Source organism: Bison bison, unplaced genomic scaffold (genome assembly GCF_000754665.1).
Source record: "Bison bison bison isolate TAMUID 2011002044 unplaced genomic scaffold, Bison_UMD1.0 scf7180017864148, whole genome shotgun sequence".
NCBI classification, from domain to species: Eukaryota; Metazoa; Chordata; class Mammalia; order Artiodactyla; family Bovidae; genus Bison; species Bison bison.
Window position 1 is genome coordinate 3,944,585 of NW_011494720.1, and position 13,370 is coordinate 3,957,954.

At 44.9% G+C, this 13,370-nt stretch overlaps 1 protein-coding gene across 1 annotated transcript in view; it reads right to left on the reverse strand.

The window, feature by feature from the left end:
* Nucleotides 1-514: 514 nt before the first annotated feature.
* The window catches only part of CNKSR3 (CNKSR family member 3), a 108,570-nt gene continuing 95,714 nt past the window's right edge, over nucleotides 515-13,370 (reverse strand). The window contains exons 10-13 of the mRNA XM_010840848.1: nucleotides 8,799-8,923; nucleotides 6,047-6,252; nucleotides 5,491-5,580; nucleotides 515-2,055 (exon numbers count right to left, since the gene is read on the reverse strand). Coding sequence (XP_010839150.1) covers nucleotides 1,757-2,055; nucleotides 5,491-5,580; nucleotides 6,047-6,252; nucleotides 8,799-8,923 — 720 coding nt within the window. The 3' untranslated portion in view covers nucleotides 515-1,756. The remainder of the gene's footprint in view (nucleotides 2,056-5,490; nucleotides 5,581-6,046; nucleotides 6,253-8,798; nucleotides 8,924-13,370) is intronic.

Genomic DNA, 13,370 nt, shown 5'->3' on the forward strand with positions numbered 1-13,370 from the left:
CGTCCCCTGCCCCCACTGTCTGGGCTTAAAGCCAGCCAAGCCAACATACAAAGGCCGGGCCTAGCGCTTCCCCTTTGCCACAGTCCTCCCATCACCCGTCCCCTGATTACCAGACACCCCCCCCAACTCTGCCCCTACACTGTGCTGTCAAGCACCCGTGAATCACGCACTCCACGCCTCTTCTTCCTTCCATTTGCCAAACCCTGTAACCCCCGTGAAACGGCTATATCTTCACTGCAGTTCCCTTGGGGGTTGGGTGACACCAAAACAGCCTGACTGAATTCATTCACACAAATACACAAGTGGTTGCCAGTTCCCTGAAGCTCACCAACTCCCTCAATCGCATCTAAAGGAAGATGTTTGCTAACTCCAAGAAATCTCTGATTTCAGGCAGTTCAGCAAAGTAGACAATTCAAGACAAATACCAGCTTTGTCCAGGGGTACAGCTCAGAAAAGTCCCCAAATGTAAACTCCACACATGCCCCCTCCATGTCCCCATTTCTAATCCATACAATTCTAAAATTGCTTCAGAGGGTTTATTTTTTTCTTTTTTAACAATAATGCCCACGGTGGCAACAGCCATGGTGGTCACTGGTAAACCTGAAAACATCTTGAACACTTTTTCATTAGCTTCCTGTAGGACACCAAACAGAAATATACCAATTACATGTGACTAAGGTAAGAAAAATATACAACTATATTTAAAACACTTAAATTAACAAGATAGTACTTTTCCATTCTAACAAAGTATCATACATTCAGTTTAAACAAGAGTTAATACAGACACACTTTTCCAAAATACCATATGCTAGTTGAAAATGAGTGACCGTGAGATTTTTCCATGAGGTTTCTAATTAGCAAAATGTACAATTTTGAAGAACTGTCCATTCTTTTCTGGAAGATAGTCACTGAACAGGTTAAAATGCAAACTGATGTCTCTCTCATAAACCTAAGTATGCTTGCTTCATTTTTCTGAATGAGACTTTGGCTGTCAGCAAGTCTATTATAGCTTCTTTTCCCTTAAAGACAATAATATACACCATCAATGTATGGTGACAACAATGACACCCCTTACAAATAACCATAAACTTTGTGTGTAGTAAGCCCTATCTAAATGTTTTCACGTGTTTCTGTATTAACTGACCTACACTGATTGTTATGCAAACTGCGTTAAACAAGTGTAACAGGCCTACATTTATACCTCTGCTCTGAAAGAACATCAGATGCTGCCCACGTGTTATTTCAAGGTCAAGGCTGCTGCTACACGTTTGCATGTGGTACAAAACAAAACTTTTCTCCACTGGCTTTTTCAGGTGAAGAGGTTGGACCAAAATCCAACACATCTGTGTGACAGCGGCCACCAATTGTAGTTCGACCCTCAAAACGAACAATGGCCTGTTCTCTGTAATGATCATACCATTCCTGGCCAAGGCTCTGCTTTACAGAATGTGTCTCTGTGTTCTGACTCTTAAGGAAGCAAAAAAAAAAAAAAGGTGGGGGCGGGGGGGCAGACTCTCCCCATTTCTCTCCTTTGGCCGCCACAAGTCAGCATCTGATCTAAGATTCTCTGGATTTATTCCCATCCAATGACTTCAAAATTCCAAGAAGTGCAATACACAACTTTCCAAAAAAGAAACCCACGAAATTGCAAAAGATCGCTACATAATACTGTGAATGAAAATCAGAACAAGATTGCCAACCGAGGAAACAAGGCACTTGGTAGCAGGAGTCCAGGAGGCCCCAGGGAGCGTGGGGCTCAGTGAGTCAACAATTTCAGGCGAGTCAACCAGCTGACCAGCAGGGATGGTTCTGGAGACGAGGACTTGGCGGCCGAGGAGCCGGCTTTCTTTTTGGTCCCTTCTTCCGGGAACGGAATCGTGGCGCTGCTGTGGAGATCCGAAGTGATGTAGCACCTGCTGCCTCGGATGTAGTCTGCGCCTCGGACCAGCTGCCTCTCGGTCCCGGGCCTTGAGAAGCGGTACGTGGGCGAGGAGCTTTCTTCGAGGATGGGAGGGATACGCTCGTTACTGAAATACCGGCAGAGGGCATCCTCACCTGTTATCGGATAAAGCCCACAAGCGGTCCATTAAAATACCCATCATCCGCACACCCGCTGCTCAGACTTGCCCTGCTTCTGAAACAGACACCGCACCCTGCCTTCCACGCACGGATGGGCTACCAGGTCCCCCAGGCGGCTGGGCCCATCCCGCAGGGCTTTGAGAAAGCAGAAATGGAAGACATTCACACTTCAGGCTGCCTTTCTATCTGAGAGGTAACAAGGGGGCAGAGAAGAATCAGTGAGCCTGCCCTTTTTAATCAGTATAGGATTTTCATAATTTCACTTGAGATCAAAAAACAAAGAAAATCTTGTAATGCTATCACTCCTTCCACACCTGTGCTTGTTCAATACCTGCACCCTGGAGCACCGGCCCTTGGAACCACGGTTCTTACGCAGGAGCATCCCTCAGGGGCATTCAGGAAGGTGGGGTGCCTTTGCTTGTCACCCTGACTGCAGGGCAGGCACTCTCCACCTTTAATGGGTGGGGTTCAAAGATTCTACTGCTCTGCAAGGCTTGGGACATTTTTGGAGAAGAAAGAATGATCCTACCCTAAAAGTCAGCCCCCCTGGGCTGGGGAGCAGGGCCGGGGAGGTAAACGTAAAATACAGGGCACCCTGGCAGCATGCAGCCTTCTTTTAATCAAGAAGTTCCACTTCTAAAAATGTATGAAGATTGGGACTTCCCTGGTTAAGACTCTGCTCTTCCACTGCAGGGGTCACAGGTTCAATCCCTGGTTAGGGAACTAAAATCCCACATGCTGTGAGATTCAGCCAAAAAAAAAAAGGAAGATCTATGTACAAGGTGTTTCTTGAAGCATTATTTACAATTGAGAGGAAAAAAACAGAAATAACCTAAATGTCCAACCATAGCAGACTGAATAAGTGGTTCAAATGGTAAAGAATCTGCCTGCAATGCAGGAGGCACAAGTTCAATCCCTGGGTCAGGAAGATCCCCTAGAGAAGGAATTGGTAACCGACTCCAGTATTCTTGCCTGGGAAATCCCATGGATAGAGGAGACTGGTGAGCTACAGTCCATGGGGTCATAGACGAGTTGCACAGGACTTTGCAAATAAACCACCTACATTGATGAAAGTGAAAGAGTAGAGTGTAAAAGTTGGCTTAAAGCTCAACATTCAGAAAACGAAGATCATGGCATCTGTTCCCATCACTTCATGGGAAATAGATGGGGAAACAGTGGAAACAGTGTCAGACTTTATTTTGGGGGGCTCCAAAATCACTGCAGATGGTGATTGCAGCCATGAAATTAAAAGCTTACTCCTTGGAAGGAAAGTTATGACCAACCTAGATAGCATATTCAAAAGCAGAGATATTACTTTGCCAACAAAGGTCTGTCTAGTCAAGGCTATGGTTTTTCCAGTGGTCATGTATGGATGTGAGAGTTGGACTGTGAAGAAAGCTGAGCACCAAAGAATTGATGCTTTTGAACTGTGGTGTTGGAGAAGACTCTTGCAAGTCCCTTGGACTGCAAGGAAATCGAACCAGTCCATCCTAAAGGAGATCAGTCCTGGGTGTTCATTGGAAGGACTGATGCTGAGGCTGAAACTCCAATACTGTGGCCACCTCATGCAAAGACTTGACTCACTGGAAAAGACCCTGATGCTGGGAGGGATTGGGGGCAGGAGGAGAAGGGGACGACAGAGGATGAGATGGCTGGATGGCATCACCGACTCGATGCACATGAGTTTGGGTGAACTCCGGGAGTTGGTGATGGATAGGGAGGCCTGGCGTGCTGTGATTCATGGGGTCGCAAAGAGTAGGACACGACTGAGCAACTGAACTGAACTGAACTGATTGCCATAAGACAGATTACTAACACAACTATTACAAAAAATGCACGTGTTCCTCTTACATAGTATTTCTGAACATCTATCTATTCCATTTTGCATATTTTTCCTAAGTGTATAATATGTAAATACAGAAACAATTAGAAGATATACAGAACACTCAGAGTGATTATTTCTAGGTTGGGGAAGCAGATTACAGGAAGTTTTCTTATATTTTTTGTTTTGCTTTTGTAATCAAAGGGGGAAAAAGTTACTTTTAAAAAGTGCCCGTAGGAGTCTATTCATATGAAATGCCTTAAATAGGTAAATCAAGAGATAGAAAGTAGATTTTTGGTTGCCAGGAGCTGAAGGAGGTGGGAATGAGGAATGACTGCTTACAGGGTTTTCTTGTTGAAGTGACAGAATATTCTGGAATTAGTACAACTCTATGAATATACTGAAACCCACTGAATTGTACATTTTAACAGGGTGAGCTTTATGGTATGTGAGTTGTCTCTCCAAAAAAAGGTCATGTTCTGTTTTGTTTTGTTTTCCTGAAGTATCCATTATTTTATGCAGATAACTTTCCTTCTAAAATGATAACACCAGGAAAATGTGGAAGGTGGGATAGAGGTCAGGTATCTTTCCATTTTCCCAACCTCACACTCCCCACCCCTACACCCCGTATCTCAAATATTGAAAGACTACATCTGGGGCGTCAAAGGCTAAAAAAAAGACTGGCAACAAGGCTGTGGACATCTCAGATCTAAACAAAGGACTGCCCTGCCCCCTGCTGTCTGCTCCACAGATTTTCCATGTCAGCTAAGGGTGTCTTGGACCTCAGATGGCATCTTCTTCCTTTTTCCAATTTAGTATCATTCAGGTAATTCAGCTACTTAGGTGACAAACTTTACCAAGTCCCAGGGAAATGTCAGGGGTTGAGCACTTTGGCAGTTGAGGCACCAGAATTTATTTCTTCTTCCTTTTCCTATCTCAGGCCAACCTGCTGTCTATCTTTTCAACAGCTCTTTGTTCTAGCACTGCAAAATCAATGTTAGGCTGTCTTGACAATCAAACGTAATCTGGGTCAACATTTCCCTTAAGAGAAGCATCATCATCAGTAACTTGGAATAGAGTGTAAATTAAACACAAGTTTCTTTTCCAATAGTAATTATTCTCTAATATAAGGACGGGGAAGAAAAAAAGCTACGCCTGTCCATCAAAAATAAGACAGACTCCAATAATGAAAAGCTAAAAATTGAGGATGGGATCGTTTTATGAATAAGGTATTTCTACTTGTTTAGAAATTGGACCATCGATGTCTACAGCCGGTGTAAAGCACACAAAACTAATTAGGAGATTTACAAGCACTAACTAGGATTCACTGATTCAATGGACCTGAGTTTGAGCAAACTCCCGGAGACCGTGAAGGACAGGGAAGCCTGGTGTGCTGCCATCCATGGGGTTGCACAGAGTCAGACATGACTGGGCAGCTGAACAAAGACATAGGTAGAAACTTAGAGGCCTTCAGCAGCCCTGATGTAGATGAGAAGATGACTTCTGTGGTCACAGACCACACTTAGGAAGAGGCCCAAGATGAAGGCCTGGGCTTTACGTTTGGTGCTTTTCCGTTTGCTTAAACTTACTTTTCCTCCCATGACCTCGAGGTCTAGCAAAAGGGTCCACGATGCCCATCCAGCTCGCGTCCGCAGGCATTGACAGAGGCCGGGGCTTGCCTTCAGAGGAAGGGGAAGAAAAAGGAAAAGTTGAGAGTTTCTGGACTTCAGAGAACCCTTTATTTAGAACTAGACCGTCCTGCACCCCAACACCACACTCACTGCAACGTAAGCAAAACCTAAAGTAGGGAAAAAGTGTTTTAAAGCGGTGGGTTTCCTCAGCACGCCATGAGGACAGAGGCGTGCTGAACTTGAGTCTGTGGGTCCCCGGAGCAAAACAACTGCAAGTTGAAATGCAGGCACTGAAAGTTAAAACCGTAACATGATCTCACCCCACTGGGCCTGGATGCCAGGCGGTGTGATGACTCAACCAGCCTTGGCTTTGGAGAGATGAATAAAGGTCTCATACTTGGAATTTCATTGAGGTTTATGTTTTCCTCAGATTACCCTGCAAGTCTGCCAAATTCATCCAACAGTCCCAAATAAGGAAGGGGGAGGGGAAGAGGACAAACACCCCGCAGCGTACCGTAAGATGGCGTTTTCTCTCTCATCTTTGCTGGCATAATGTTGGTTTCCACGGAATAGCCAGGCAGCTGATCAGAATCCGCGATGGTGAATCTCCGTCTCCGGCTTTCCTGGTCCAGGAAGGAATTGGGGGACTCGGAACCCTTAGGACCAGGCTGTGGCTGTTTACATTTACTGAATCCGTAAACAGAACCCCCATTCTCTTCCCTGCAGGATGGAAGGCAATAATTAAGTTGCTTACAAAGATCCTCTCAAACAAAAGAATTATGAGGCATACTATTGCCAGCACACAGAAGACAACTTAAATTCTCCTTTTCCTCTGGAGGAAAGAGCAATACTTTTTCAAGCACAGCTGCTTCTCAAATACATAAAGATCCTATTAAATAAAAGTAAATATCATGATCCTACTAAATAAGGGGAAATGAGACTTTTTCGTATATATAGTTTAAAGGATACAAATATACCTTTGAAAAGCTAGCTCTGGTTTCCCTGTACACCTATCCTATAGTAGAACTGGATCTCCTATTTACTACAGACACCACAAGTGAAGATATAACCAAACCTTTTTTCTCATGCCAAGATTAGTATCTTTGCCAAGATCAAGCAAAGAAGACACTTGAAGTATGGCAGTTGTTAGATTTGAAAATGATGTCAAAAACTACAAAGGGGCCTTTATAGTGACCAATGGAAACTGTCTATTTTCTGAACTAAGTACAGAAAATCAGCAAAAATTGGACCACTGCCTGCAACTTAATTCTTTCTGAATGCCAGCTTATACTAAGATTTATAAAATTAATTTTAGTTGAGTCCAAGTTACCAGCTGGTTAACTTTTTTGCATTTAGTAAATTCCATTAGGGGATCATTGCAAAACAACTATATAAATACAGAGTCTACTAAGTCCAAACAGTCTAAAGATCAGCCTGGCCTACTGGTATTCCCAGTGAGTCTGCTACTTGTACCCACCCTGACTGCCACCATGAATCTGTCTCCTTCTATACTTTTAAACCTGGAATACAGCTTCCCCATTCGCAACGCTTTCCACACTCACCGCTTGTCCTCTGTGACCATTTGCATGTTTCATTCCTAATAAAATATGCTTTATTAATGGTGTCTTTCAATATGTATGTGTCCCCACATGTCTTCTCCAAATACATTAAGAGCCCCAGTTCCCTCTTGCCCTTACTATGTGCATACTCTTTTTCTTGCCATGGCTCTTGTGACCCCCTCGCTGAGACGCAGGCAAGAATATTCAGGATTATAGGTGTTGGGGTGATCCTCCCTACAGTTTCTGATAGAACAGTTCACATGCTGGTCATCAAAGCAACAAACAGCTCCTTATAGTTTTAAACGCACTTAAGATCCAACAACCACAGGAACTCTTGTCTGTGAATACGGGAAAGAGTCTTATCTACCAACCGGAATGCCCTGATCACTGAGGTCACTGCTCCACCTGCTGTAATAAGTTCTGGGCAAACCAAGACTCAAGGAGGAGGATAATCATGTTACTTCTTTTTTGTGCCCAGGAAAGAAACACAGTGGATGCAAAGAGTTCAGCTTAAAACAAAAACAAATGAAAAACTCCAATATAAAGTGAAACATCACTACAGGTTCAGTCCAGACTTCTATCTTATGAAATATTACAGCATGATTACGTATTTCTCAATTTATTCTTGAACAGTTGACTAAGACACTGGCAGTTCTCTAGGGGCAAGAACTACATCTGTTTTGCATAAGATGGTAAATCAGGCCCAACTCTCAGGAAATATATGTTGAATAAATGAGCCAGATTCTCTAGTTTTACTAGCATATGTAAATATGTCAGATGGTATAAATAAGCCTGTATTTCATACCTCAATCACCCCCTATATAACATCTGGCATGACCATCCTCACTTCACCATAAACATTTAAAATAGCCATTAAGAAAGCAATGATCTTTAAGAATTCATAATAGATAAATACACATAAACACATATGGATGCACAAATACAGGCCATTCACACCTGTTTTCACGTTTTTTAACTCCTATGAAGAACACGTGTCTCTCTCAACAAGATAAAACTAACTTTGATCTTGCAGAAATATTTATTATCTTTCTCCCCAGAGATAAGTTTACCATGTAGTTAATGAAACTTCAGCTTCAGGGAACCCCCAAACAGCCCATTCCACTGCCCAGTGAAGAATGAAAATGACATGACCCAAAAGCACATGCTTTAAGGACCTCCCTCCTCCCCATCAAACTGTCTGACTTCAAGGTCCATAAAACTGGATCTATCCCTACACTTCCCTTTTAAGAATTACACTTCTGTCCCCCAGTTTTTCTGAGATATAATTGACATATAATGTCATATTCATTTCAGATGTGCAACATAATGACTTATGTATATATTGCAAAATGATCACAATAAGCTTAGGTAACATCCATCACCCCACACAGTGACTAATTCCTTCTTTCTCCTGATGAGAACTTTTAAGATCTAGTCCCTTTGCAACTTTGAAGATACACAACACAGTATTGTTAACAGTCACCATGCTGTTGACCCCAACAGTCCATTCCCAGGACTCAGCCTGTAACTGGAAGTCTGTACTTTTCTGAACCCTTCACCCATTCCTGACCCCCACACTCAGGTCGATGCTTTCTGACAGCGGATTTGGGCCTCAGCCTCCTCTTGAGATGCTCGTGGTCTTCCCACCACCAGCAGCATCCCCAGGCCCAGGAGACGAGCACACCACGAAAATGGGCACGGACTTACCGGGGCGAGTAGGGAACACTTGGTGGAGGAGGAATATAAAGATCCAGGATGGCTGGCTTCTCCTTCTTCAGTGAGGCATCCATCGTGCTGTCCGGGGACTGGGTGGTCGTGGTGGGAGGTGAGGTCTGAAAGGGAGCAAGCGTAAAAGCTTGGAGGTTAACTCAGAGATCGTTCTCCACAAAACCAACCCCAGCCTCTGGGTAAACAGGGTCCTGGGTCATTTGCGTGTCTGCAGCTACTAGCAACATGCAACATATATTCTTCTTTGAGACACTTACAATCTCTTTGTTTCTTAATATGGTTGATTTACAATGTTGTCTTAGTTTCAGGTGTACAGCAAAGTGATTCAGTTATCCGCATGTATGTATGTGTAACTGAATATATTTCTTTTCAGATGCTTTTCCATTATAGGCTATTACAAGATATTGAATATCGCTCCCTGTGCTACACAGTAGGTCCTGTTGGTTATTTTATGTATATTAGTGTGTATGTATTTAATCCCAAGTTACTAATTTATCCCTCCTGCCCTTCCCCCTTTGGTGACCATAAATTCATTTTCTGCCTGTGAGTTTATGTTCTGTAAATAAGTGCATTTGTATCATTTTTAGACTCCAGATTAAGTGAAATCATATGATATGTGTCTGACTTACTTCACTTAGTACGACACTCTCGAGGTCCGTCCATGTTGCTGCAATGGCATTAGTTTATTGTTTCCTATGACTAATGTCCCATGGTATGTATAAACCATTTACCAAGAGTTTTGAAAGGCTAGATGCATTGTGAGAATCCGAGGCCTGGGAGTCAGGTGACCAGGAGGTTAGAATTCTGGCTCTGAGCAAAGCACCTAAACTCCCAATCCTCGGCTTCCTCCTCTGAAAAGCAATCATACTGACAGCACCTCTCACGGAGGGCTGCGGTGAGGACAGAATGAGTTAGTTCACACTGATCACTGACAGCACTGCCACTGACTAGGAGTGTGGCCTCGGAACTCGGACTCTCTGGGTGCAATCCTGGTTATACCTCTGATTCGCTGTGTGTCTCCAGGCAAATCACGCAACTTCTCTGTGCCTTATCTACAGAATGGGCATAAACAGGAACAAGCATAAAACTCCCATGGACAGAGGAGACTGGCAGGCTACAGTCCACAGGGCCACAAAGAGTCGGACACGACTCAGTGACTGAGTGTGCACACACACACACGCACACGCACACACACACGCACACACACACACGCACACACGGTAGCAACAAAGGGCAGCTGTGAGAATTAGGTAACACATGTAACGGGCTTTAGCATAGGCTCATCACACAGTAAGTACACAACCTTATGCTGTTTGAGTATTCACGAGCTAATTTTTTAAATTTAAAATTCACATGGCTTCATTTTAATCGTGTTATTGGTCTCAGGGGACCTATTTTTTTTTTTAAATCTTGTGAGACCTTCAATCGTATCTCTCCTATAGTCTAACAGTGACGATCAGCCCTTTCTGGTTGGTAAAAGAACAGTGAGAAGGCCATGGCAACCCACTCCAAAATTTTTGCCTGGGAAATCCATGGACAGAGGAGCCTGGCGGGCTACAGTCCATGAAGTTGCAAAGAGTCGGACATGACTTGGCAACTAAACAATAACAAAAGGAACAACAGCAAGGAAATCTGAGTCAAGGCACGAAGATATGTGGGGAAGGCCAGGGGGAAGCACCATGTGAGAACTGCGCTAGGCCCTGGGGAGACAGAGAGAGACACCGAAGCCCTGTCTGGCCCAGGTAATGATTGCTGGAGACCCTCCCAGAAGTGAGAGTGTGAAATGGAGTCTGAGGCTTGGCAGGATGGGAGTAGCAGTGCTCACAGAGCGACGGCCCCATTTGGGGGAGGACGTTGAGGCTCAGGGAAACAGACTCCCCAAGCATATACAGAGAGCCAGTGAGCTCTCTGCACCAAGGAATGGATCCACACCTCAGCCTGACCATCTTAGACAACATCTGAAGACACGGGGCCCAGGACCCAGGCTCTCCACAAACAGAAGTAGAAGGAAATGGGCATTTCCATAGAGCAGGTATTTCCCTAAACTCCAACACTGATCGTTACTTCTAAATCAATAACCTTCGTTTACCAGGGTGGTGGCCTAAAAACAGAGCAATGAATACCTTTCTAGTAATAACATTAATGATAAGGACAAGAACTAGAGATGCTCCCTCCCAGCAGAGGTGGGCACCCAGGCATACAGACCCCTGAAGAACAACACAGAGGGCAAAACCCAGGATGGGGGCTGAGAAAGTGTACAGAGTACTGGTCTACCAGAGTTCTTGTTCTGAGAAAATCGTGGACTCAGTGCCAGGATACTAAGCTATAAAATGGCCTCTGAATTTTGTTTTTGGCTGCATCAAGTCTTAGCGGAGGCACAAGGGGTCTTTGCTGCAGTGTGCGGGCTTCTCTCTAGTTGTGCTCATGGACACACAGGCTCCAGAGTGTTTGGGTTCTGTAGTTTGTGACACATAGGCTCTTGAGTTGGTATTCTTGCCTGGGAAATCCCATGGGCAGAGGGGCCCCGCGGGCTATGGTCCATGGGGTTCCAAAGAGTTAGACGTGACTTAGCAATTAAACTGAAGAAGGCAATGGCAACCCACTCCTGTATTTTTGCCTGGAGAATCCTGTAGGCAGAGGAGCCTGGTGGGCTGCTGTCCATAAGGTTGCACAGAGTCAGTCATGACTGAAGCAACTTAGCATGCATGCATTGGAGAAGGAAATGGCGACCCAGTCCAGCATTCTTGCCTGGAGAATCCCAGGGACAGAGGAGCCTGGTGGGCTGCCATCTATGGGGTCACACAGAGTCGGACACGACTGAAGCGACTTAGCATGCATGCATACACTGGAGAAGGAAATGGCAACCCACTCCAGTATTCTTGGCTGGAGAATCCCAGGGACAGAGGAGCCTGGTGGGCTGCCGTCTATGGGGTCGCACAGAGTTGGACACGACTGAAGCAACTTAGCAGCAGTAGCAGCAGGCTCTTGAGTTGAGGGCTTGGTTTTCCTGTGGCATGTGGGATCTTAGTTCCCCAACCAGGGATCAAACCCGGGTCCCCTGCGTTGGAAGGCAGATTCTCAACCCCTGGACCTCCAGAGAAGTCCCCAGCATCTGCATTTTGATGGCTGTTCTCTAGCTGGGTTGGAAGTGAAGCTACATGTTTCATTCCTCACCTTCATCTCTTCCCCCAAACTGCACAGTGAGTGGAACCTGGCAGGAAGGTAGACAAAGGAAAAAGGAAGCATGTCCCTTTTTAAGTGAATTTCCAGAGGTCAAGGAACTGACTCTAGCCTATACTTAGAAATAATGTTCGCTTTCCTTCTGAACACATCCACCTGATTTTTCCTCTGTCATTTCAAACTCAGTGATGATCAGAAGACCTGCGTTCTCTGCTTCCTAGATGGTTCTCTTCTGATTGTGTGATTTCTGTCACTGGTATCACCACGCAAGGTCACTGCCACATTTCACATCTGCTTCTCGCTTTCCCTGCCTGCCTACCCCTAACCCAAAGACTTTTCTAAAGCTTACTATGAATAATTAGAATTGAGATTTAGAAATACTAACTACTTGTCTGAGGTCTCACAGCTAAGATGAGTCAGAGATTGGATTTGAATGCAAGGAGTTCAGTTCTGGACCCCCTTCCTCTGTTTTGTGAGTCCTCTTGATACTTCTTCCAAAGGATCTCTTGAGTTAGTCTTTCACAGAATCGCCCCTGTCCCAGCCTCACCCAGAAGCCAGGTGGCTCAGTGGTAAAGAGCCTCCTGCCAGTGCAGGAGATGAAAGTTCGATTCCTGGGTCAGGAAGAAACCTGGAGAAGGAAATTGCATCACCCTCCAGTATTCTTGCTTGTGAAATCCATGGACAGAGGAGCCTGGTGAGCGACAGTCCATGGGGGTCACAAGAGTCAGACATGACTTAGCAACTAAAAATCAAAAACAACAAAAGACATGTAGCACCTCCCACCTGCTGTTTCAAGTTTAGATAGTGTCATGGGCTAAACTGTGTCCCCGGAGCCCCCAGTAGCTCAGAATGTGACTGTACTTGCAGTCTTTAAAGATACGCTTAATTTAAAATAAGGTCACATGAGTGGGCCCTAATCCAGTCTGACTGGTATCCCTGTAAGAAGAAGTGATTAGGACACAGACATACAGAGCAAGCTCCAATACTCTGGCCACTTAATGTGAACAGCCAACTCATTGGAAATGATCCTGACGCTGGGAAAGACTGAGGGCAGGAGGAGAAGGGGGCAACAGAGGATGAGCTGGTTGGATGGCATCATCGACTCAATGAACATGAGTTTGAGCCAACTCTGGGAGATAGTAAAGGACAGGGAAGCCTGGAGTGCTGCTGTCCATGGGGTTGCAAAGAGTCAGGCACGACTTAGCGACTGAATAACAACATACAGAGCAAAGACCACATGAAGACACAAGGAGAAGATGGCCATCTGCAAGCCAAGGAAAGAGACATCACAAGAAGCCAACCTTGCTCTCAGATCGCCAGCCCCCAGACTTCTGAAGGAATACACTTCATTTCAGTGACCTGGTCACTGG